At 38.4% G+C, this 24,243-nt stretch overlaps 2 protein-coding genes across 2 annotated transcripts in view; one reads left to right on the top strand and one right to left on the bottom strand.

Annotated features, from left to right (window-relative positions):
* The window catches only part of LOC130368861 (uncharacterized), a 64,909-nt gene extending 56,529 nt beyond the window's left edge, over positions 1–8,380 (top strand). The window contains exons 4-5 of the mRNA XM_056573180.1: positions 7,097–7,230; positions 8,174–8,380. Of these exons, the coding sequence (XP_056429155.1) occupies positions 7,097–7,230; positions 8,174–8,246 (207 nt within the window). The 3' untranslated portion in view covers positions 8,247–8,380. The remainder of the gene's footprint in view (positions 1–7,096; positions 7,231–8,173) is intronic.
* Positions 8,381–10,483: 2,103 nt separating this feature from the next.
* The window catches only part of EXOC4 (exocyst complex component 4), a 471,200-nt gene continuing 457,440 nt past the window's right edge, over positions 10,484–24,243 (bottom strand). The window contains 1 exon segment of the mRNA XM_056573178.1: positions 10,484–10,979. Coding sequence (XP_056429153.1) covers positions 10,742–10,979 — 238 coding nt within the window. The 3' untranslated portion in view covers positions 10,484–10,741.

Below are 24,243 nucleotides of genomic sequence, written 5' to 3' on the forward strand. Positions count from 1 at the left end.
CTCCTTAGCCTTTTGATCACTAGCCCAAAAAAAAATTGCATTTTCTTTTTAAACCTTCCCTCATAATATACTTTATCTCCCATACCTACCTCTTATTCATTTAATCACCTAATATGCAAACTATAATTCACATTCCAAACTGCTGACACTGCTACATAGCTGCCGAAGCATGGAAACTCATGGTATCCTTTATATATCTGTCTGTGCTTCCATATCGTAGAAAAATACCTCTATTCTCTATTCAAAGAGTCAGAGGCATTTCCTAGGTTATCAAAGATCCTTGAGAGCTGGTCTGGAGGTTGTTAGAAGAGCACAGTGAATATTCTTTTAAGGGTCTATTCACATGTACCTCATCCGCTGCGGATGTGACACATGAAAATCAATAGAAATCTTGCATTAGACCTTCTGGGTGTTTTCTGTATAAAATCCGTCCAATAACTCGCATAAGGTGGTACAAGTGAATAGACTCTTAATGTACATTTCAAATATGTCAGAATAAATATAGGATCTAATCCGCTTCAATAGAGTACAATGAAAAAGCAGTCAAAGGGTCAATACTGTATGTGACAAGAATCTAAGGTTACCCCTGCCATGTATTTTACTACATATCTTTCTGCTATAAAAAAAAAAAAAAAAAACTGTCAAGGGCCATAGATTCACACCCTTTGCAGGTGCAGAACAGTTAATACCCCATTGGCTATCCAGGGGGTAATTCGCACATATGGAGCTATCAGAGGTTTTATAGTCTAAATGAGCCAAAAGACCTGATGATCAAAAATATTGCATCAGCCATTTTGTGAGTTGTGGCAATTTTGGATGTGCACAAGCAGGCCCAAATGGGTTCATGAAAAGGGAACAGTTTCTTCTAGGTTCTATTTCTCTACAAATGTGTCTTTCTTAGAGAAAAGAAAGTACCTATTGTCATTCTCTAGACAGACATGCCTGGTTAAAAACGTATCCGGTAAAGTGTGAAGACACGAGATTAGAAGCTGTGAAACAAACCTGTTAGTCTATATAATGAACCTTAGTGCTTTAGTTATAAAATAGGTTAAGGACATATGGCAGTGTCATATACACAATATAACATTGTTAAGGGACATTAAACATACATATTTTATCCCACACTGCATATACACTGCTCAAAAAATAAATAAAGGGAACACTGATACAGCACAATGTAACTCCAAGTCAATCACACTTCTGTGAAATCGCACACTCAGGAAGCAACACTGATTGACAATCAATTTCACATGCTGTTGTGCAAATGGAACAGACAACAGGTGGAAATTATAGGCAATTAGCAAGACACCCCCAATAAAGGAGTGGTTCTGCAGGTGGCGACTACAGACCACCTCTCAGTTCCTATGCTTCCTGGCTGATGTTTTGGTCACTTTTTAATGCTGGCGGTGCTTTCATTCTAGTGGTAGCATGAGACGGATTCTACAAGCCACACAAGTGGCTCAGGAAGTGCAGCTCATCCAGGATGGCACATCAATGCGAGCTGTGGCAAGAAGGTTTGCTGTGTCTGTCAGAGCATGGAAGCGCTACCAGGAGACAGGCCAGTACATCAGGAGACGTGGAGGAGGCCACAACCCAGCAGCAGGACCGCTAACTCCGCCTTTGTGCAAGGAGGAGCACGGCCAGAGCCCTGTAAAATGACCTCCAGCAGGCAACAAATGTGCATGTGTCCACTCAAACGGTCAGAAACAGACTCCATAAGGGTGGTATGATGGCCCGACATCCACAGGTGGCGGTTGTGCTTACAGCCCAACACCGTGCAGGATGTTTGTCATTTTTCCAGAGAACACCAAGATTGGCAAATTCGCCACTGGCACCCTGTGCTCTTCACAGATGAAAGCAGGTTCACACTGAGCACATGTGACAAATGTGACAGAGTCTGGAGATGCCGTGGAGAACGTTGTGCTGCCTACAACATCCTCCAGCATGACCGGTTTGGGGGTTGTTCCAGTAATGGTGTGGGGAGGCATTTCTTTGGGGGGCTGCACAGCCCTCCATGTGCTTGCCAGAGATAGCCTGACTGCCATTAGGTACAGAGATGAGATCCTCAGAACCCTTGTGAGACCATATGCTGGTGCGGTTGGCCCTGGGTTCCTCCTAATGCAAGACTATGCTAGACCTCATGTGGCTGGAGTGTTTCAGCAGTTCCTGCAAGAGGAAGGCATTGATGCTATGGACTGGCCCGCCCGTTCCCCAGACCTGAATCCAATTGACCACATCTGGGACATCATGTCTCGCCCCACCCACTAACGCCACGTTGCAGCACAGTTTGTCCAGGAGTTGGCGGATACTTTAGTCCAGGTCTGGGAGGACATTCCTCAGAAGACCATCCACCACCTCATCAGTGTTCCCTTTATTTTTTTGAGCAGTGTAGTTATACAGTATATGGTTTTCACTTAAGAGTGTAACACATACACAGCATTGCATTTGTAAGACATTAGCTGTATCATTGAACATTCCAGGTGTGAACTGTGACCTGCCGTCCTAGGATGTGTATGTATATTCTTTCACTAATTGGTATGTACAATTGAGAACACATGTTTTTAAGTCTTAATTTATATATTGAGAATATATATCTGTGTATGGGAGTTAGGGCTGTGACTATTATTTTCATAATCTATTAGTTGTCCGATTTATTGTTTCGATCAATCAACTAATCAGATAAAAATAACCATAGTGGAGAAGATAATTTGTGAGTTAGTTTAGGGAGAGAGTTAATGAGGGGAGGGGATCGGACTGAAGGTCTTCTGTGTGTTTTAGGTAAGGGATGCATTGTGTGTTAAGAGAAAGTTTGTGGGGTTAGCTAGATGCTGGGTTTTGCAGAGGCTAAGAGGAGCAGGTTTTTATTATATTTAACCCCTTCAGGACAAAGGGTGTACAGGTGCCCTTGTGTCCTTGTAATTAAGGACCAAGGGCGTACCTGTATTCCCTGGTCCCGTTACCAGGATTTAGCGTCTCAATCAGCTGAATGGAAGGCCCTTACCTGCCTCCTCGATGTCCGATCGGTGCTCTGAAGCTCTGGCCAGACCCTGCAGGATAGAGCACCGATTATTCTGATCAACGCGGAGCCAAAGCTCAGCATTGAAGTGTATGCAATCGTAAGATTGCATGTTATAACCCCCTATGGGAACTAAAAAAAAAAAAAAAAGTGTAAAAAAAAAGGGAAATTAATTATCCCTTTCCTAATAAAAGTTTGAATCCCCCACTCTTTTCCTATTTTTTTAATAAAACAATGTAATAAAAAATAAACAATCATATGTGGTACCGCCACATGCGTAGAAGTCCGAATTATTCAAATCTAAGGTTGGTTAAACCGCACAGTTGATAAAGGTAAAAAAACACCAAAGTCCAAAGTGACGCATTTTTGGTCACTTCATATACCATAAAAAAATTATAAAAAGCGATCAAAAAGTCCCATCAAAATAAAAATGGTACAGATAAAAGCTACAGATCATGGCACAAAAAAAAAAAAGAGCCCCGATATAGCCCTGTATGTGGAAAAATAAAGTTATAGGGGTCAGAAGAGGACAATTTTAATTCTATAAATTTTGGTGCATGTAGTAAAATCAAATAAAACCTACATAATTTGGGTATACTTGTAACCTTCTGGACCTACAGAATAAACATAAGGTTTCATTACTTTACCATAACGTGCACTGTGTAGAAATGCTCCAAATGTTACAAAATGGTGTGTTTTTTTCCAATTAGTTTTTCGATTAGTTGCAGATTAATCGATTAATTGTTTTAATCCTAATGGGAGTCTATGAATAGATCTTTTTCCCATATATTTGTTGTATGTACAGAAGTCAACCGGTGCCCATATGTCTGAGTTTCTACCATGGTTAGAGCTAATCCCTATTCTTTTAAATTAGGGGCCACATTTCATGTGTGGAATGTGGAGTTGGAATTAGCTTTAAAACCGTTAACACTTAAATGACTGATTGGTAATAAGCCTGATTACGTTGTACTAGAGAACCCCCTGTGCATGTGCTGGATATTAACCGGATATGATGTGCATATTGTAATTGAAACATCACATGGGTAATAGATAATGAAACATGGTTTTAAACTAGATGTTCAAGCCACAAAGACAAAATGAGCTCTCTAGAGGGGTCCACTATTTTGACAGATCATCTATCTCCCCGAGTCCTGCATTAGACACATGAAGTGGTCTAACAAGATGGGAGGCATGAGAGCAGGGGTAGACCAGTGTAGACCAAGAGCAAGTTGGTTTGAACACATGGTCACAGGACTATGACTATGATGATGCGATCGACCACCCAGCTCTCCTAGAGGCAGAGAGCTTATTCTTACATGTACTGGGTGGGAGACACAAAAATAATATACCATTTAAGACAATTCTATAATGTGGATGAAATTATTGTATCTAGCCTAGTGTACGTCTTCTGTTAATCTTATTCTCCCTGCAGAAGACTCAATGTATATTAAAGCAAGATATAAATCCTTCACCAAGCTAAGTGTTATTAATATATTTCACTTGCTTCCAGTTTTTCCTGCAAAATTATATTGCAAAGCAGATCATATATTTTTGTGTTTTTCTTTGAGAAGTCTTACCAGTTGTGAGTGGGCTGAGGGATACAATATCACCTCCATGTTATCCTCAAATGTGTAATGGTTAGAAGAGGGCGGAGTGTAATTTATCATTCCATATGATTAGATATTGTCCATCTTGATTTCATGAGGTTGCCTCTTGAAGAGTAATATAGCCTTTTTCTTAAATATTATATATTTAACCTAGTAACTGTTGTAAGTATTGTAACAAAGTTGCTAACTATTGATTTGTTGTTCTACCGTTATGTAGCTAACCAACATAAGCTTATAATGCTTCACTAATAATCTTGATATACTTATATCTAATTGATATTCATTTTTATATTTCATTGTGTTTATTTACTCATTAATGTTTATTACCTAAAACCAATAAATCTGTATATTTTTATAATACCTGTGTATTATTGTATTTTACAAAATTACCTCCTTCGCGTAAACATTATCATATCGTCAAAAAGAACTTAATTTCTGAAAACTAGTCAGCTCAGATGTGAATTGATCGATTATACTTGTCTGCAATTCACCAGGTCATAATTTTGATAATTTCTTATAATTTCCATGAGTTAAATTTTTCATAATTCTGTTTATGATCGAATATCATAACTCATAACTGAGTTATGCCGTTAAAAATACCGACATAAATAAAGGCCCCAGCGAGATGACGCCTTAATTATTTAACCTTATTTTTGTGCAATTTAAAAAAAAATTTGCCAAGGGGTACTCCACTGTCTCAGCATTCAGAACATTTTGTTCCTAATGCTGAGTGCAGGCACCGGGGCTTGTGACGTTACGCCACGCCGGCTCAGTGCATTGAGGGGGTGTGGCGTGACGTCACAAGCCCCGGGGCACCCGCACTAAGAACTAAATGTTCCGAACGCTGAGGCAGTGGAGTACCTCTTTAATCTCGGAAACAGTGGCGCAAGAGAAAAAGATAATACCATTGAAATCAAATTTAGAAAAAGAGTTCTGAAAATTAACCCTTAAAGGGGTACTCCGCCCTTAGACATTTTATCCCCTATCCAAAGGATAGGGGATAAGATGTCAGATTGCCGGGGTCCCGGTGCTGGGGACCCTCGGGATCGCCGCTGCGGCACTGCGCTATCATTACTGCACAGAGCGAGTTCGCTCTGCGCGTAATGATGGGCAATACAGGGGCCGGAGCACGTGATGTCACGGCTCCGCCCCTCGTGATGTCACGGCCCGCCCCCTCAATACAAGTCTATGGGAGGGTCATCACGCCCCCTGCCATAGACTTGGATTAAGGGGGCGGGCCGTGATGTCAAGAGGGGCGGAGCCATGACATCACGCGTTCCGTCCCCTGTATCGCCGGTCATTATGCACAGAGCGAACTCGCGATAGCGCGATGCCGCAGCAGCGATCCCGGGGGTCCCCAGCAGCGGGACCCCGGCGATCTGACATCTTATCCCCTATCCTTTGGATAGGGAATAAGATGTCTAGGGGTGGAGTAGCCATTAAGGACCACAGGTTTTTCTGTTTTTGCACTTTCGTTTTTTTCCTCATCACCTTCTAAAAATCATAATGCTTTCAATTTTGCACCTATAGACTCATATGAGGGCTTATTTTTTGCACACCAATTATACTTTGTAATGACATCAATCATTTCACCACAAAAATTACTGAGAACCTAGGAAAAAAATATTTGTGGGGCAAAACTGAAAAAAAAAAAATTCTACGCAGTGCACTTTTCTGTAAAAATGACACCAGATATTTATTCTGTAGGACTATGTGGTTACAATGATACCAAATGTCTACACGTCCTTGGTTGTTAACCAGTTAAAAATATGCATCTGAAAGAAATCACAACATTCAGCTAACTAAAATATATGGGGATGTATCAATAGGTGTGTGTGCAGCCATTTAACAGACTGTTTTTCTTTTCCCTTTTTTTTATGTTTGTGCATTATTTTTGAGCCTTTAAAAAAAAAAAAAAAAAAAAAAAAAAAAAAGAAGCAGTTAATAAATCTTGTCCACTGCATAGTAAAGAATGAATCACTGCATTTCACAGTCACTTTTGCCAAAGTTGTCTATTTTGGAATTTTGCTAAATTTTTGCGCAAAAATTCTGCTGCAAATTTCAGCCAATAATATGTCAGGAAGACGATGATAAATCTCCCCCTATATGTGTGGTGCCTGTAGTGTTGCGTGGTGTGAAAAATCATACATAATAATAATATAGTAAGATAATAAAATAACTATCATATTTTTAACAATGCTGTGCTATAGGCGGCACCTTTTAACCTGTTTTAAATGCCACAATCAACTTTGATTGCAACATCTGACGGGTTAATGTCGGACATCAGTGAGTTCACCGAGGCCTGACATTAGCGATATGTCCCGGCTGCAGATAGCAGCTGGGACTGACTGGGCACGAAGTGTCCTCAGCCCTGTGTCGTCTAAGGGTTGATATACTATACAATCTAAATGCATATGAATACACAAATCCAGTACTGTGTGCAGCATAAACATTTATATTCATTGACTCACAGGTGATGTGTATGGAGATGTCCTTGTCCTGTTCCTTCTCTAATAACATCTTCATGACGGTTCTCCTGGACAAGACTTGTCTCTCACTTTTGCAGCACATCTTTATCAGTACAACCTCCCAGCAGTGCAACATACGGTGACTTTTTAATAATATTATACTACATTGTGCTGTTTGAATATAATTATACCACACATTGATCCCTGAATATAATTTAACCACAATGTGCCCATTTAATTTAATACCATGCAGTGTGCCCCCTAAATCTAATTATACCTTACACTGTGCCCACATAATAGCACTACATATCATATTACAGTGTTTCCCAAGTGTGGCCCCTCAAGTACCCACAACAGGTTATGTTTTCAGGATTTCCTGGTGATACCAAATGCAATGACCATAATTATACCACCTAAAAAGACTAAGGAAATCCCGAAAACATGACCTGTTGGAGGTACTTAAGGACTGCCCTTGGGAAACACTGTTATATTAGATTTACTTTTGAAAAATGCAACAGAATTCTGATGCAATTTGTGCCAAAAACTGTCTTATATGACTTGTGCAGATTTATTTTTACGTTTTAGACATATTTCTGTTGAGCCCAAAAGGGGCGCGGCTTAAGATGCTAAATGCAGAAAACCCTGGCACAGACCACCAGCCAACTAATAGTTAATATAATATTAGACTACACAGTCTAAGAATGCAACCGATTTGACACGCACCGTGAGCCCTGTGATAATTCTGGCTCGTTTTCAAACTGTCTAATCTAAGTTTCCAATGTTTAAGAATCACTAATGTTTTAGTAAATCTGGACCTTTTTAGAGAATTCACTGAAGACCAGCATTTTATTTGCCAGTACGAGAAGGGAAAGTACATTGAAGTATGATGCCACAATTTTACTTTTTTTTTTTAACAAACAAAAGTGTGCACCAAACTTTTCTTAGTTTTAGATAAATTCGTTTGTACCAGGTGTTTCTGCATTTTATTTAGGTTTTGCAGAAAATGCAACGTGCCGACTTCCCCTTACTCTATTTTTTCTTCTTACATATATTGTTTATATTCTTGGTATCATTTAATGCAGAATGGAGAGTAAGAATGTTATGGTGTTCAAGAAAATGAAGTTTATCTGCCGTAGTCCCTTCTGGGATCGTTAAACCATTACTACAGCTAACATGCAGTATATTAGTGGATAGCTTATAACACAGACTATTGGACAGGAAAATGGGAACCGAAAACTGCCGATGGGCTTTCAGAATGCATATTTTTCTCTTGGTTCCTCTCAGTAAAGTTTACCGTAACCACACTGAATTGCATATGGAATTCTATTTGTTTAATATCTACTATTATTTACAAGGGTTGTTTTTTTTTTCTTTAACTCTTTTTAAACCAGCCGGCCTTTTGTGAAGCATTTTCCCTTTGCATTGCAAGAGCCATAACTTTGTTTTATGGCTTATTGTAACTGTAAGGGTCAATATACACATTTTGCTTCAATATCCCAACACCTCCCCCCTCCCGCATTCCCACCCCTACCCGTTTGTTTAATGTTTTGTTTTATTTTGCAAAAAGGACATGGTCAGATGTTAGCTAGGAGTCTGTGTAAAACACTTTAAAATTACATAAACGAATATGCATATTTTGTTGTCTATAATAGTTTATCCTCATCAAGATGATATTAATATGGTATGTAGCATGGTATATATGGTAACTGAAGTGAAGGAAACCTACAGCAGCTCCTAAAAAAAAAAAGACAATTTTTTTTGCTTGAGATTTCGTTTGTCTGTTGATCTGCAACCTTGGAGGTAGCAGAGGGGTCGGCAGTGCAGCAGCTGGTTTTATTTACACACCTACAATAGAGTTGTGCCTATCTCTCAGCACAACCACCCTAAGTGAGTGCATACCCGTGGTGAGGTAAGTGGGATATCAGCTAGCCCTGAAATATTATGGGAGCTTCCCTCTCTTTTTGATTTCTTCCTCTATCCTTCTAGCCCTGTAATTCCAGCAATTGGTGGGGGTCTCAGTAGCTAGACCCTGACCAATCAAAACTTTTGACATGTTTGTTTAAATACACAAACTCAATTTGTGTTATTAATTTCATATGAAGGTAGACATAAATTGTGTATTTAAAGGGGTACTCCAGGAAAAAACTTTTTTTTTTTAATATCAACTGGCTCCAGAAAGTTAAACTGATTTTTAAATTACTTCTGATATAAAATCTTACTCCTTCCAATAATTATCAGCTGCTGAAGTTTAGTTGTTCTTTTCTGTCTGAAAACAGTGCACTCTGCTGACATCTCTGCTTGTCTCGGGAACTGCACAGAGTAAAAGAGGTTTGCTATGGGGATTTGCTTCTACTCTGAACAGTTCCCGAGACAGGTGTCATCAGAGAGCACTTAAACAGAAAAGAACAACTCAACTTCAGCAGCTCATAAATACTGAAAAGATTATGATTGTTTAATAGAAGTAATTTACAAATCTGTTAAACTTTCTGGAGCCAGTTAGTATGTATATATGTGTATATATATATATATATATATATATATGTGTATATATATATATAAAGTTTTTTCCTGGATAACCCCTTTAACAAAAACACCCTGGCTTCTCCCTTCTTCTTTATGTCAAAACACCATTACCAGTGGGACACTGCTGTTTGAATATATTAAAACATTAGTTGTTTACCAAGGGGTAGTGCTTATCTATTTCTTTTTTAATTGTCTTTCTTTTACAAAAAAATTATAAAGCTAACTTATGTTTTGGCAAAGATGAACCAACATGTAAATGTAAGCCATGTACAGCGCCAATTTTAGTTTCCTAAAACCTGCTAATTGTGATATTTATTTGGGGTTTCCAGAATAGAGGGCATTCCCCTATAATTTCTCAAAATGGACTGATCCTGTACCCAATCACAGTGTTTAGCAATTATCACAATATGCAATATTAAAGGGGTATTCCAGGCCAAAACTTTTTTTTTTATATATCAACTAGCTCCGGAAAGTTAAACAGATTTGTAAATTACTTCTATTAAAAAATCTTAATCCTTACAATAGTTATTAGCATCTGAAGTTGAGTTGTTGTTTTCTGTCTAACTGCTCTCTGATGACTCACGTCCCGGGAGCTGTGCAGTTCCTATGGGGATATTCTCCAATCATGCACAGCTCCTGGGACGTGACATCATCATTGAGCAGTTAGACAGAAAACTTCAGAAGCTGATAACTATTGGAAGGATTAAGATTTTTTAATAGAAGTAATTTACAAATCTGTTAATCTGTTAACCCTTAACGTTCTAGTACCTATAGGAAACATTTGGAGCCATGAATCCAAGCACACCATTCACTTATTCTGGGCTGGAATAAATACTAGTAACTAATTTTATGAATGGTCACAAAAAAAGAAGAACACGTACATAATATTGGCAGAATGTATATATTGGTTCTGTGCATAGTACACTGTTACTCAAAAATAAAAATAAAAAAACAGACAATATCAGATTAAAATACAAAACATGCAGATTCAGGAACATTAGCAAATGACAATATTTAATACAATGGCAATCAGATTCTGTTGTGGCTAGTTTATAATAATATCTATTAAATGAAGAGTTCTATGACATGATAGTGTGTAAGCTAAACCTTGCTACGTCTGCTTCTGTTCACACAGTTGTTATCTTCTTGTCTTTGGTGGCCTGTTTGATGGCAGCCTGCTCACAGATGATCTCTTTGAGTCGTTGAAGCCTCATGTTCTGGGTAGTCTGGTCACCTACACCTGTCTGACTGCGATGAAGGAGACTGAGGGCATTGATGTATTCCAGCTCTGTGTATTTCACACCTTGATCCACTACTAAATTTAACAGCTCATCGGCAGTGTTGTACATCATTTCATAGTATTGCCTGCAAAACAAAACAAATCAAGTCAATACATAGGATTTGTGTATGCAGTTTACTAAAGAACAAAATGACTTGAAATGGGCATGACCCTTGGGACCTCCACTAATCATGAAAGTGAAAGGGAAGAAGTTTGGTCCCAGAGGTTGGATTCCCACCAATCATGAAAAGATGGCATATACTAGCAATAAGCAATTGCTTTATGTGATAGGAATATCCCTGCAATGTCAAAATATGAACAAACACCACCTACATTTTAGAGTATGATAAAAATTCACTCATTAGAATTTGTACAGTGATAATTTTTCAGTAAAATAACTTCTCTTTATTCTGTAGGTCCATATGATACCCTACTTATATAGGTTTTATTTTGTCGTACTTCTGGAAAAAGTCAGAACTACATGTAGAAAAATGTATACGTTTAAAATTGTCATCTTCTGACCCCTATAACTTTTTTATTTTTCCGCGTACGGGGCGGTATTTGGGCTAATTTTTTGTGCCGTGATCTGAAGTTTTTAGCGGTACCATTTTTGTATTGACTGGACTTTTTGATCGCTTTTTATTCATTTTTTCAAGATATAAAAAGTTTAGATTTTTTTTGCGTGTACGCCATTGACCGTGTGGTTTAATTAATGATATTTTTTTTATAGTTCGGACATTTACACAATACCACATATGTTAAATTTTTTATGGTTACATATTTTTTATATGGAATTTGGGAAAAAGGGGTGATTTAAACTTTTAAAAAGGAAGGGGTTAATTGGTGTTTTTTAAAACTTTTTATTTAACTTTTCTTTTTACACTTTTAGTCCCCTTAGGGGACTTTTAGGAGGAATAATTAGATTCCTCATACAGATCAATGTGGTTTCATAGAACAACATTCATCTGTGTGGTCTGCGCTCAATTGATAATGCCTAGTCCTGCCAGGCTTTATCATTCTTAGCGCAGCAGCCAGCACGGAAGGAGAGGTAAGCCTTCCAGCTACCTCAGCAGTGGATCACCTCTCCGCGATCACGCTGTGGAGGGGCGATCCACCCCACTGGACCACCAGGGATGGTATTAAATATCCCTTTAGACGCCACTGTCAACTTTGACAGCGGCAATCTAAAGGGATAATAGCTGGCCGCGGCAATCGCCGCATGTTGGCTATTAACGCCGGCCCCCAGCTACAGGAATCAGCTGGGGGCCGGCCGGTATGATGCGGGCTCGAGTCAGGAGCCCGCGTCATACACCGCTTGCTGTCTTAGGACGAGCCGGCTCATCCTTAGACGGCAACTGGTTAATAGTTCAGACAATTCGACATGTGGTGATACCAAATATTTTTATAATTTTAATTTTTTGTAAAATGGGAAAATAAAAAAAAGAGTGATTTTATTTTTTTATTAGGGAAGAATCTTTTATATAATTTTTAAAACATTTTTTCATTTTTTTATTTTCCATAGGGGACTTTTGTATATACAACCACTAGATTGCATTCACTGTATAATGCAATGCTTCATGCATAGAATTATGCAGTGTGATCGACGCTCCACTGATACACCCTGTTTGCATCACTGGATCGGCAATCCAGCAGCCAGTAAGGGGACACCTCCGCCGCTATTTTAGCTAATCGAACCTTGCCATCACTACGCAGGAGTCCTATGAGCCCTATGAGTTGATTAAATGATGGATTTAATATTTTAGACACTACAATCAGCATTGATCAGAGAGTCTTAAAGAGTACTTTGGGGAAATACACAGTCATGGCCGTAAATGCTGGCACCCCTGAAATTTTTATAGAAAATGAAGTATTTCTCACAGAAAAGGATTTCAGTAACACATGTTTTGCTAAACATGTTCATTCCCTTTGTGTGTATTGGAACTAAAACAAAAAAGGGAGGAAAAAAAAGCTAATTGGACATAATGTCACACCAAACTCCAAAAATGGGATGGACAAAATTATTGGCACCCTTTCAAAATTGTGGAAAAATAAGATTGTTTCAAACATGTGATGCTCCTTTAAATTCATCCGTGGCAAGTAACAGGTGTGGGCAATATTAAAATCACACCTGAAAGCAGATAAAAAGGAGAGAAGTTCACTTAGTCTTTGCATTGTGTCTCTGTGTGTGCCACACTAAGCATGGACAACAGAAAGAGAAGAAGAGAACTGTCTGAGGACTTGAGAACCAAAATTGTGGAAAAATATCAACAATCTCAAGGTTACAAGTCCATCTCCAGAGATCTAGATTTGCCTTTGTCCACAGTGCACAACATTATCAAGAAATTTGCAACTCATGGCACTGTAGCTAATCTTCCTGGGCGTGGATGGAAGAGAACAATTGATGAAAAGTGTCAACGCAGGATAGTCCGGATGGTGGATAAGCAGCCCCAAACAAGTTCCAAACATATTCAAGCTGTCCTGCAGGCTCAGGGAGCATCAGTGTCAGCATGAACTATCCGTCGACATTTAAATAAAATGAAACACTATGGCAGGAGACCCAGGAGGACCCCACTGCTGACAGAGAGACAGTAAAAAAGCAAGACTGCATTTTGCCAAAATGAACTTGAGTAAGCCAAAATCCTACTGGGAAAATTGTCTTGTGGACAGATGAGACCAAGATAGAGCTTTTTGGTAAAGCACATAATTTTCTGTTTACCGAAAACAGAATGAGGCCTACAAAGAATAGAACACAGTACCTACAGTGAAATATGGTGGAGGTTCAATGATGTTTTGGGGTTGTTTTGCTGCCTCTAGCACTGGGTGTCTTGAATGTGTGCAAGGCATCATGAAATCTGAGGATTACCAACGGATTTTGGGTCGCACTGTACAGCCCAGTGTCCAAGCTGGGTTTGCGTCCGCGATCTTGGGTCTTCCAGCTGGACAATGACCCTAAACATAAGTCAAAAAGCACCCAGAAATTGATGGCAACAAAGCGCTGGAGAGTTCTGAAGTGGCCAGCAATGAGTCCAGATCTAAATCCCATTTAATACCTGTGGAGAGATCTTAAAATTGCTGTTGGGAAAAGGCACCCTTCCAATAAGAGAGACCTGGAGCAGTTTGCAAAGTAAGAGTGGTCCAACATTCCATCTGAGAGGTGTAAGAAGCTTATTGATGTTACAGGAAGCCACTGATTTCAGTAATTTTTTTCCAAAGGGTGTGCAACCAAATATTAAGTTAAGGGTGCCAATCATTTTTTCCATCCCATTTTTGGAGTTTGGTGTGACATTATGTCCAATTTGCTTTTTTTCCTCCTTTTTTGGTTTAGTTCCAATATACACAAAGGGAATAAACATGTGCATAGAAAAATATGTGTTACTGAAATCCTTTTCTGTGAGAAATACTTCATTTTCTAGAATAAATTCAGGGGTGCCAACATTTACAGCCATAACCGTATTTATATGTGCATATATAAGCTCCAAAGCAATCACACTACCTGGATATGTCCCCTGTAAACCATCCTGCCTAATATGTACGGCTCCTGTGGCCCCTGTTGTCTTCTTTGGGTTGTTGATATTCTTTGCCATCCTTTTCTCCCCTTACCTATATCTCCCAGTAATCATTGCAGCTCTGCCAGCCAGCTCACTGCGAGAGTAGCCCCAACCCTCCTGCTCTGAGCAGCAGAGAGAGGTTCAGTGTCTGACACAGACAGAGAGCACTGTGGTCAGACTGGAAAGAACTACACAACTTCCTCTGGAGCATACATCAGCTGATAAATACTGGAAGGCTTAAGATTTCTGAATAGAACTAATTTACAAATCTGTAAAACTCTCTGACTCCAGTTGATTTGAAATGTTTTTTCCCCCTCTGGAGTACCCCTTTGAGACCAAAACAACAAGGGTATACATTTACAATGTTGTCTAGGGGTTAAAACTCTATATTAATAGGTGCTCCACTTTTATCATAAAGATATATAAAGAAGCTAATGAACACTGATTCTTGAACCCACAAAGTAAAAAATAGAAGTGTTACTAGTTTATAAATTAATAAAATATTCAGGACACCACAATCCTGACCAAATCCACACCTGTCCACAACTTCAAACAGTCACACTCAAAACTCCACTGTGGCCAAGACCAAAGAGCTGTCGAAGGACACCAGAAACAAAATTGTAGACCTGCACCAGGCTGGGAAGACTGATTCTGCAATAGGAAAGCAGCTTGGTGTAAAGAAATCAAGTGTGGGAGCAATTATTAGAAAATGGAAGACATACAAGACCACTGATAATCTCCCTCGATCTGGGGCTCCATGCAAGATCTCTCCCCATGGTGTCAAAATGATCACAAGAACGGTGAGCAAAAATACCAGAACCACACAGAGGGGACCTAGTGAATGACCTGCAGAGAGCTGGGATCAAAGTAACAAAGGCTACCATAAGTAACACACTACGCCGCCAGGGACTCAAATCATGCAGTGCCAGACATGTCCCCCTGCTTAAGCCAGTACATATCTGGGCCCGTCTGAAGTTTGCTAGAGAGCATTTTGATGATCCAGAAGAGGATTGGGAGAATGTCATATGGTCAGAGGAAACCAAAGTAGAACTTTTTGGTAAAAACTCAACTCGTCGTGTTTGGAGGAGAAAGAATGCTGAGTTGCATCCAAAGAACACCATACCTACTGTGAGGCATGGGGTGGAAACATCATGCTTTGGGGCTGTTTTTCAGCAAAGGGACCAGGACAACTCATCTGTGTAAAGGAAAGAATGAATGGGGCCATGTATCATGAGATTTTGAGTGAAAACCTCCTTCCATCAGCAAAGGCATTGAAGATAAAACGTGGCTGGGTCTTTCAGCATGACAATAATCCCAAACACACCACTCGGGCAACGAAGGAGTTGCTTCGTATGAAGCATTTCAAGGTCCTGGAGTGGCCTAGCCAGTCTCCAGATCTCAACTCCATAGAAAACCTTTGGAGGGAGTTGAAAGTCTGTGTTGCCCAGCGACAGCCCCAAAACATCACTGCTCTAGAGGAGATCTGCATGCAGGAATGGGTCAAAATACCAGCAACAGTGTGTGAAAACCTTGTGAAGACTTACAGAAAACATTTGACCTCTGTCATTGCCAACAAAGTGTATATAACAAAGTATTGAGATGCACTTTTGTTATTGACCAAATACTTATTTTCCACCATAATTTGCAAATAAATTCTTTAAAAATCAGACAATGTGATTTTAAGGATTTTTTTTCTCATTATGTCTCTGATCGTTGAGGTATACCTATGATGAAAATAAGTGGGAGAACTTGCACAATTGGTGGCTGAATAAATACTTTTTTGCCCTGCCCCACTGTGTGTATATATATATATATATTTATTTATAGAATGGTAAGCTTATCGTTCAATATTGTCTAGCCTACTTTCACTTTGTGCTAGTTACCATTCATGACAGAAATACAGGTTTACAATCAAAAAATAAAATAAAGTAATAAAGTAAAAAAAAAATATCCAAAAACCCAAATTAAATGTTATCTAACCAAATTTGTAAACATATGTTTTTAATACTGCATATATATGCATACTATTTTAGGCCTTAGTACAGTAAGAACATTTTCAGCATTTGGCTAAAAGATCACAGTCTTAAAGAGGTAAGAAAATAAGACTGGAGACTTAGTAAGAGGGCATAATTGCAAAAAACAATAGATGCATCTGATATAGAAAAGGTAGTATAGAATGATCTGCGGAGCTGCAGGAGCTCACATGTGCTATTAATACCTCTCTATTTAAATGCTAATTCTCACCTCTCACCTAGCACAGAGGGAGGAGGATTCACAATGAAAGAGAGAGAATTCACACTGAAATTCTAACTTCTCAGAGATATTCAATCTCTGATCTACAGAATGACCTGAGCATTTATGGCATGTCTTGATACATCATTTTCTTGTTGCTGCAAGAATGAATTAAACGCTGGTTACAATTTACCCGGTGGTGCAATGCAAAGAGTCAGTCATCCAAAATCTGAAGTATCACTTGACAATCTCTGAATGAATTAAAAATTGGCAGAATTATTATTTAATTATAACAGTATTTGGATATTAACCCTTCACTGCACACAAGGTGGAGGACACACGACAGACACATTTCAAATATATAGTGGGGCAAAAAAGTATTTAGTGAGACAACAATTGTGCAAGTTCTCCCACTTAAAAAGATGAGAGAGGCCTGTAATTTTCATCATAGGTATACCTCAACTTTGAAAGACATAATGAGAAAAAAAATGCAGAAAACCTCATTGTTTGATTTTTAAAGAATGTATTTGCAAATTATGGTGGAAAATAAGTATTTGGTCACCTACAAACAAGCAAGATTTCTGACTCTCAAAGACCTGTAACATCTTCTTTAAGAGTCTCCCCTGTCCTCCACTCATTACCTGTATTAATGGCACTTGTTTGAGGTTGTGGACAGGTGTCTTTTATACTGATAACAAATTCAAACAGTCACACTCCAAACTCCACTATGGCCAAGACCAAAGAACTGTCAAAGGACACCAGAAACAAAATTGCAGACCTGCACCAGGCTGGGAAGACTGTACTGTGGGAGCAATTATTAGAAGATGGAAGACATACAAGACCACTGATAATCTCCCTCGATCTGGGGCTCCACGCAAGATCTCAACCCATGGTGTCAAAATGAACAGCGAGCAAAAATCCCAGAACCACACAGGGGGATCTAGTAAATGACCTGCAGAGAGCTAGGACCAAAGTAAAAAAGGCTACATCAGTAACACACTACGCCGCCAGGGACTCAAATCATGCAGTGCCAGACGTGTCCCCCTGCTTAAGCCAGCACATTTCCGGCCCGTCTGAAGTTTGCTAGAGTGCATCAGGATGATCCAGAAGAGATTTGGGAGAATGTCATATGGTCAGATGAAACCAAAGTAGAACTTTTTGGTAAAAACTCAACTCGTCGTGTTTGGAGGAGAAAGAATGCTGAGTTGAATCCAAAGAACACCATACCTACTGTGAAGCATGGGGGTGGAAACATCATGCTTTGGGGCTGTTTTTCTGCTAAGGGACAAGGACAACTGATCCGTGTAAAGGAAAGAATGAATGGGGCCATGTATCATGAGATTTTGAGTGAAAACCTCCTTCCATCAGCAAGGGCATTGAAGATGAAACATGGCTGGGTCTTTCAGCATGACAAGGATCCCAAACACACCATTCGGGTAACAAAGGAATGGCTTCGTAAGAAGCATTTCAAGGTCCTGGAGTGGCCTAGCCAGTCCCCAGATCTCAACCCTATAGAAAACCTTACCCAGTGGCAGCCTCAAAACATCACTGCTCTGGAGGAGATCTGCATGGAGGAATGGACCAAAATACCAGCAACAGTGTGTGAAAACCTTGTGAAGACTTACAGAAAATGTTTGACCTTTGTCATTGCCAACAAAGGGTATATAACAAAGTATCGAGATGAACATTTGTTATTGAACCAATACTTATTTTCCACCATAATTTGCAAATAAATTCTATAAAAATCAGACAATGTGATTTTATGGATTTTTTTTTTCTCATTATGTCTCTCATAGTTGAGGTAAACCTATGATGAAAATTACAGGCCTCTCTCATCTTTTTAAGTGGGAGAACATGGTGGCTGACTAAATACTTTTTTGTCAACTGTATTGCTAAAAGCATGTTGTAATGGTTGCAGACACTAATACCGCTACGCTACGCAAAAGCTTGTTATAATACCATGTCATACATGTAAAGTTAAAATCCTTGCAGAGGACCATTTAAAATTGGTACTAACAGGCACTCTGTAAAGGTGTGCCACTTAATCTAGATGGGCATGCATCTTTTTTAATACTTACAAACTATGTAAACTTTTATGATAGTGTTTTGGAACAGGTTTTCGCATGAGTACTATGTTCAAGTGTTTACTTACTTCTATGGTAAAGTTTGCACCCAATAAGGGGAACATTTGATTTTTGAAGTATCCAAGCAAGATACAGCTCACTCCTGCAATGCGCACACCTGTGTCTCGGACCCGCCGGCACCGCCCCGGCTTCCACAGTAAATCCAACACAAACGAATGTCCAGCACTTGGTATGCGAATAAAATTATTTCCGTTTATTGAAGTTGCACAGGACAAACAGGTACAAGTGGTCTTTCTGACGCGTTTCGCGCTTAGATGCGCTTAGTCATAGAATAAAGACTTCACACTAAAGACACATTAAAATAGTATTTGTGAACAATCACGTGACTGATAGGAATCAGATATGTTGGAAAATGTGGTCCGGATTCTCTCTGATACTTTCTCCGGAATTTATCCACATTATAGTCCATCACTTTATTAATACATACTATATTTTTGAGTAAAAGACACACCGGGAAAATATAATAGAGATACATGTATTGAGATCTTTGTCTTCATATTATTATTAATGTGTTATTATTATTATTGTTATACATGAAAACTATTTTATAATACAAAACTCTTCCGATAAAAAGTTTTTTATTTATTCATCAAAAGGGTTAATGGATTATATTTATACTGTAAACCCAATAAGTAGTAATTTTAATAAACAGTGATTAAATCCAATCTCCGATTCAATCCATCTGGATGTATCGTCTTCAAACAAAACATCCAGAAAGTTTCCCTGTTTAACAAGTGTTTTCTAAGATCTCCCCCTCTTGGGTGTTTTTTAACCCTCTCTATGCCTTTGACGGTCAGGGTATCAGTGTTACCTCCATGAGATTCACTAAAGTGTTTGGTTAAGGCAGATACCCCTACTTTCATACCCTTGGTATCTGAAATATGTCTGCGGACACGGACTTTTAATTGGTTGCTAGTAGATCCCACATATTGCAGTCTGCATTGTGTGCAGGCTGCAAGATATACTACATATTCCGTACTACAATTTATGTAGCTTAATATTGGATATGATATATTAGTAGTATAAGATGTAAAATGGTCTGTTTTTTCCATATAATTACATGTTATACATCTGCCGTGTCCACAGCCCACATTTCCTTTGTATTTCAGCCAATTTATATTGCCCTGTTCAGGGCTGAACAGGGCAATATAAATTGGCTGAAATACAAAGGAAATGTGGGCTGTGGACACGGCAGATGTATAACATGTAATTATATGGAAAAAACAGACCATTTTACATCTTATACTACTAATATATCATATCCAATATTAAGCTACATAAATTGTAGTACGGAATATGTAGTTTATCTTGCAGCCTGCACACAATGCAGACTGCAATATGTGGGATCTACTAGCAACCAATTAAAAGTCTGTGTCCGCAGACATATTTCAGATACCAAGGGTATGAAAGTAGGGGTATCTGCCTTAACCAAACACTTTAGTGAATCTCATGGAGGTAACACTGATACCCTGACCGTCAAAGGCATAGAGAGGGTTAAAAAACACCCAAGAGGGGGAGATCTTAGAAAACACTTGTTAAACAGGGAAACTTTCTGGATGTTTTGTTTGAAGACGATACATCCAGATGGATTGAATCGGAGATTGGATTTAATCACTGTTTATTAAAATTACTACTTATTGGGTTTACAGTATAAATATAATCCATTAACCCTTTTGATGAATAAATAAAAAACTTTTTATCGGAAGAGTTTTGTATTATAAAATAGTTTTCATGTATAACAATAATAATAATAACACATTAATAATAATATGAAGACAAAGATCTCAATACATGTATCTCTATTATATTTTCCCGGTGTGTCTTTTACTCAAAAATATAGTATGTATTAATAAAGTGATGGACTATAATGTGGATAAATTCCGGAGAAAGTATCAGAGAGAATCCGGACCACATTTTCCAACATATCTGATTCCTATCAGTCACGTGATTGTTCACAAATACTATTTTAATGTGTCTTTAGTGTGAAGTCTTTATTCTATGACTAAGCGCATCTAAGCGCGAAACGCGTCAGAAAGACCACTTGTACCTGTTTGTCCTGTGCAACTTCAATAAACGGAAATAATTTTATTCGCATACCAAGTGCTGGACATTCGTTTGTGTAACATTTGATTTTTAAACCATAAAGCAGCATAAAGGTGTTTATCAAAATAACTCCAAACAAATATACAGCATCAAAAAGATGTAAAGAAACCTCCTTAGGATAACATTATTGCCCTAGTAAATCACTGTATCACATAGATATAGTTGTAATAACAACCGTTGCATGTGCCCTGGCTTTTCATTTAAAGCCTCAAAAATTATGACTGGCAAATAAATAAATAAAAACTGTCTCCAAAAAATAGTAACATGATATCCAAATATTAGAAACATATCCAAGATGGGGTAGTTCCATGAATATTAAGTAGGTGAGCAGTGCCAGAGATGCAAAGCTTACCTGAATGGATTTGTTACTTATTGTAATCCATCAATCCATCATTAATATACCCCCCCCCCCAATAGTAAATGCGGCAGTCAGAAGTTTACCATATAAGTTTACACCTGAATAAAGAAAATCTGAGTATTTAGTCTGCTGTAACAAAAACACGTAGATCCAACCACTACGTTATTGGAATTATCAATATATAATTAAACTAATTAGAGCAGAATTTTGCACCTATTAAGATAAAACCCAAATAAAATCATAAGTACTTACTAAGCACTCTCCTAAATTGTTCTGAAAATTGCCCACAGTAGAGTTAAAGGGCTCCAAGAAGCAGTGCCACTTCAATTGGACTGCAATATCAGACACAGAACAAAAGTTGCACTGCTTCTAAATATAACATTTACTAAATTAACTCCTTCATGACCCAGCTAGTTTTGGCCTTTATGACCCAGTCCGTTTTTTCAAATCTAACGTGTCTCTTTAAAAGGTAATAACTTTGGACTGCTTTTACCTGATAAAGTGATTCGGGGGTTGTTTTTTGGAGACATATTGTTCTTTAATGGTAAAAATTTTTTTATACATGAAGCCATTTTTGTGAAAAACTTTAAAATATTGTGAAAAAGAGTCATGACAAATTTAGTTATTGATTCACAATCAAAACATGTCTACTTTATGCTGGCATCATTTGTTAAACATTCTTTTAGGACATTAGAAGGCTTATAATATTATGAGCATTTTTTCAAATCTTCTACGAAAGTTCAAAATCACTTTTTAGGGACCACTTGAATTCTGAATATATATATATATATATATATATATATATATATATATATGTGTGTGTGTATATATACACACACACACACACACACACATACACACATATATATTTTTATATATAATTTATTTATATTTATTTTTTACTTCTGTACAACAGCTCCCCCTAGTGTCTGGCCTGCCAAGCACAAAAGATGCAGTAGCAGGTTTAGGACACTAGGGGGAGTTGTACAACTAAACAGCTCCTTTACAAAAGAAAAAAAAAAAGAAAAAAAAAAAAAATATATATATATATATATATATATATATTTATTTCTGCACTCGTTTCACCCAGACGTGAAGCATGCAGGAGGGCACATCATCAAGAGCTCTGGACAGGTAAGGTACACTGGGGACACTTAGCAGAGCAGTGTGTGTGTCCCGTTCCCCGTGATTGGGACACACACAGGTCTGCTCAGGATTTTCATGTGTGAAACGCTGCTATCGGCTAGTCTTATTTGACTAGCTGATAGGAGCGATCATGGTGAGGGGGGGGGGGGGGGAGACAAAACCCCCTAGGTCCCGAGGGAAGATGGCTGGCTATTAGTGATTGCCACCATCTTACCGGGCGCAGCGGGATGCTGCGAGTAGCGGCCAGTACCTGCATGATGTACATGTATGTCACAGGTTGGGGAAACCTTCCCGGGCATGGCGTACGTGTATGTCATGGGTCGGGAAGGGGTTAAATAAATAACTAAATATAAACAAATAAATAAAACTGACCAGGTTTTCTTTCTAATTAGGACATCAGGACAACCTCTGCCACTAAGGCAGCTATGCAATAGTAGTAATAGACAATATGTCCTGAAAAAGGGCTGCACCCACGTAAATAGATCTTACAGATACTACTGGACATTTCATTCTGACCTTCTATATTACACTATACAGCCAACTAGATTGCCGCCAGTAGATGAGCAAGGGCAGTTCATCGCATTGTAATGCATTTATGATGTTACATGCAGATAATGCACACTGAATACATTTCATAGCAGTCTGTCATTCATTATAGACTTACTACAAAAAGCTTCTGTTCAAAAAGATGAAACAGCAACAAGAATTAAGTGATATTTTAAACATTAAGAAGCCAATTAAGTGCAATTAAATCAGATTTTGTTTCTTAAATCCACTGATACGGGCCCTGGGTTTCATAAACTTCACAACCGTCTGAAGTACGGCCTTTTTAATTTTCCACATTGAACTTTATGGGGTATTAAATAAGCTCTCTCAGCATTTATCTAAATCTTTAATTAGTTCTATAATATAGTGATGATATCAAGGCTAATTAAATTTATATAGATAAAGAGCTCTGGAAATTATAACCGACTGAGCTGAAAAACATAGCCCTGATAATAAATTTAACGGTTTAGGTTGATAAGTGCAATTTTATATCACTAAATTTTAATTCAATTTACATGTTGTGTGGTAATAGCCTAGGAATATGGATGTCACGGGCTAGACAGGTAATCTTTAATGAAAAGACTGCTTTAAGTGGTCCAGCTGTCCATCTCAAGTCTGGGTTATTAATGGCACCCCTTCTAGATAAGCTGCGACATTTGCATATTTACTGCATAAAGAACAGAAATTATCTCTACCATATGTCACTTTGTTACAATTTCCGCAGCCCTTCTCCTTCTTCTGCATAAATTAGGGAGGGGGGCAGTTGTATGTAGAAGAAACTAAGGAGGAGTCAGCAATTTACCATAAGGCGTTCTTAAAGGCAGCTTTCCTCAGCATAATATAAACATGATTTGAGCCATCCCGGGGAGTACAGATTAACCTGCCATTCTCTTTAGCCAGTGAGAATTCAGAGTCAGACAGAGTGATGTGATGAAAATGTGCACAAAATGGCTGCTCTGTGATTCTTCTCCCTGGTGGCCCCTTCTTTACGTCGCTCCCATATGGCCATAGTTGGTTCCAGGCATTTCACAGTCTTGATGATTATATTAAAGCCTAAATAAAAACTGCATATAAAATCTCCATATTAATTACAGTGCCATTACAATTTTACTGCAGGCTAATTATGAGATAACGTAACCCATTATGACTGGTAATTGGCTTCTTTCCTGCACCACCGTGAAAATGCAGTCAAATCCAGCATCTCAAAAATTTATGGTTTAAACTGGTTTATGTTGATAGAGAATCAAAGGCCCCACAGGAAAAGAAGATGGAT

Source organism: Hyla sarda, chromosome 4 (assembly GCF_029499605.1).
Source record: "Hyla sarda isolate aHylSar1 chromosome 4, aHylSar1.hap1, whole genome shotgun sequence".
In the NCBI taxonomy this organism is placed as follows: Eukaryota; Metazoa; Chordata; class Amphibia; order Anura; family Hylidae; genus Hyla; species Hyla sarda.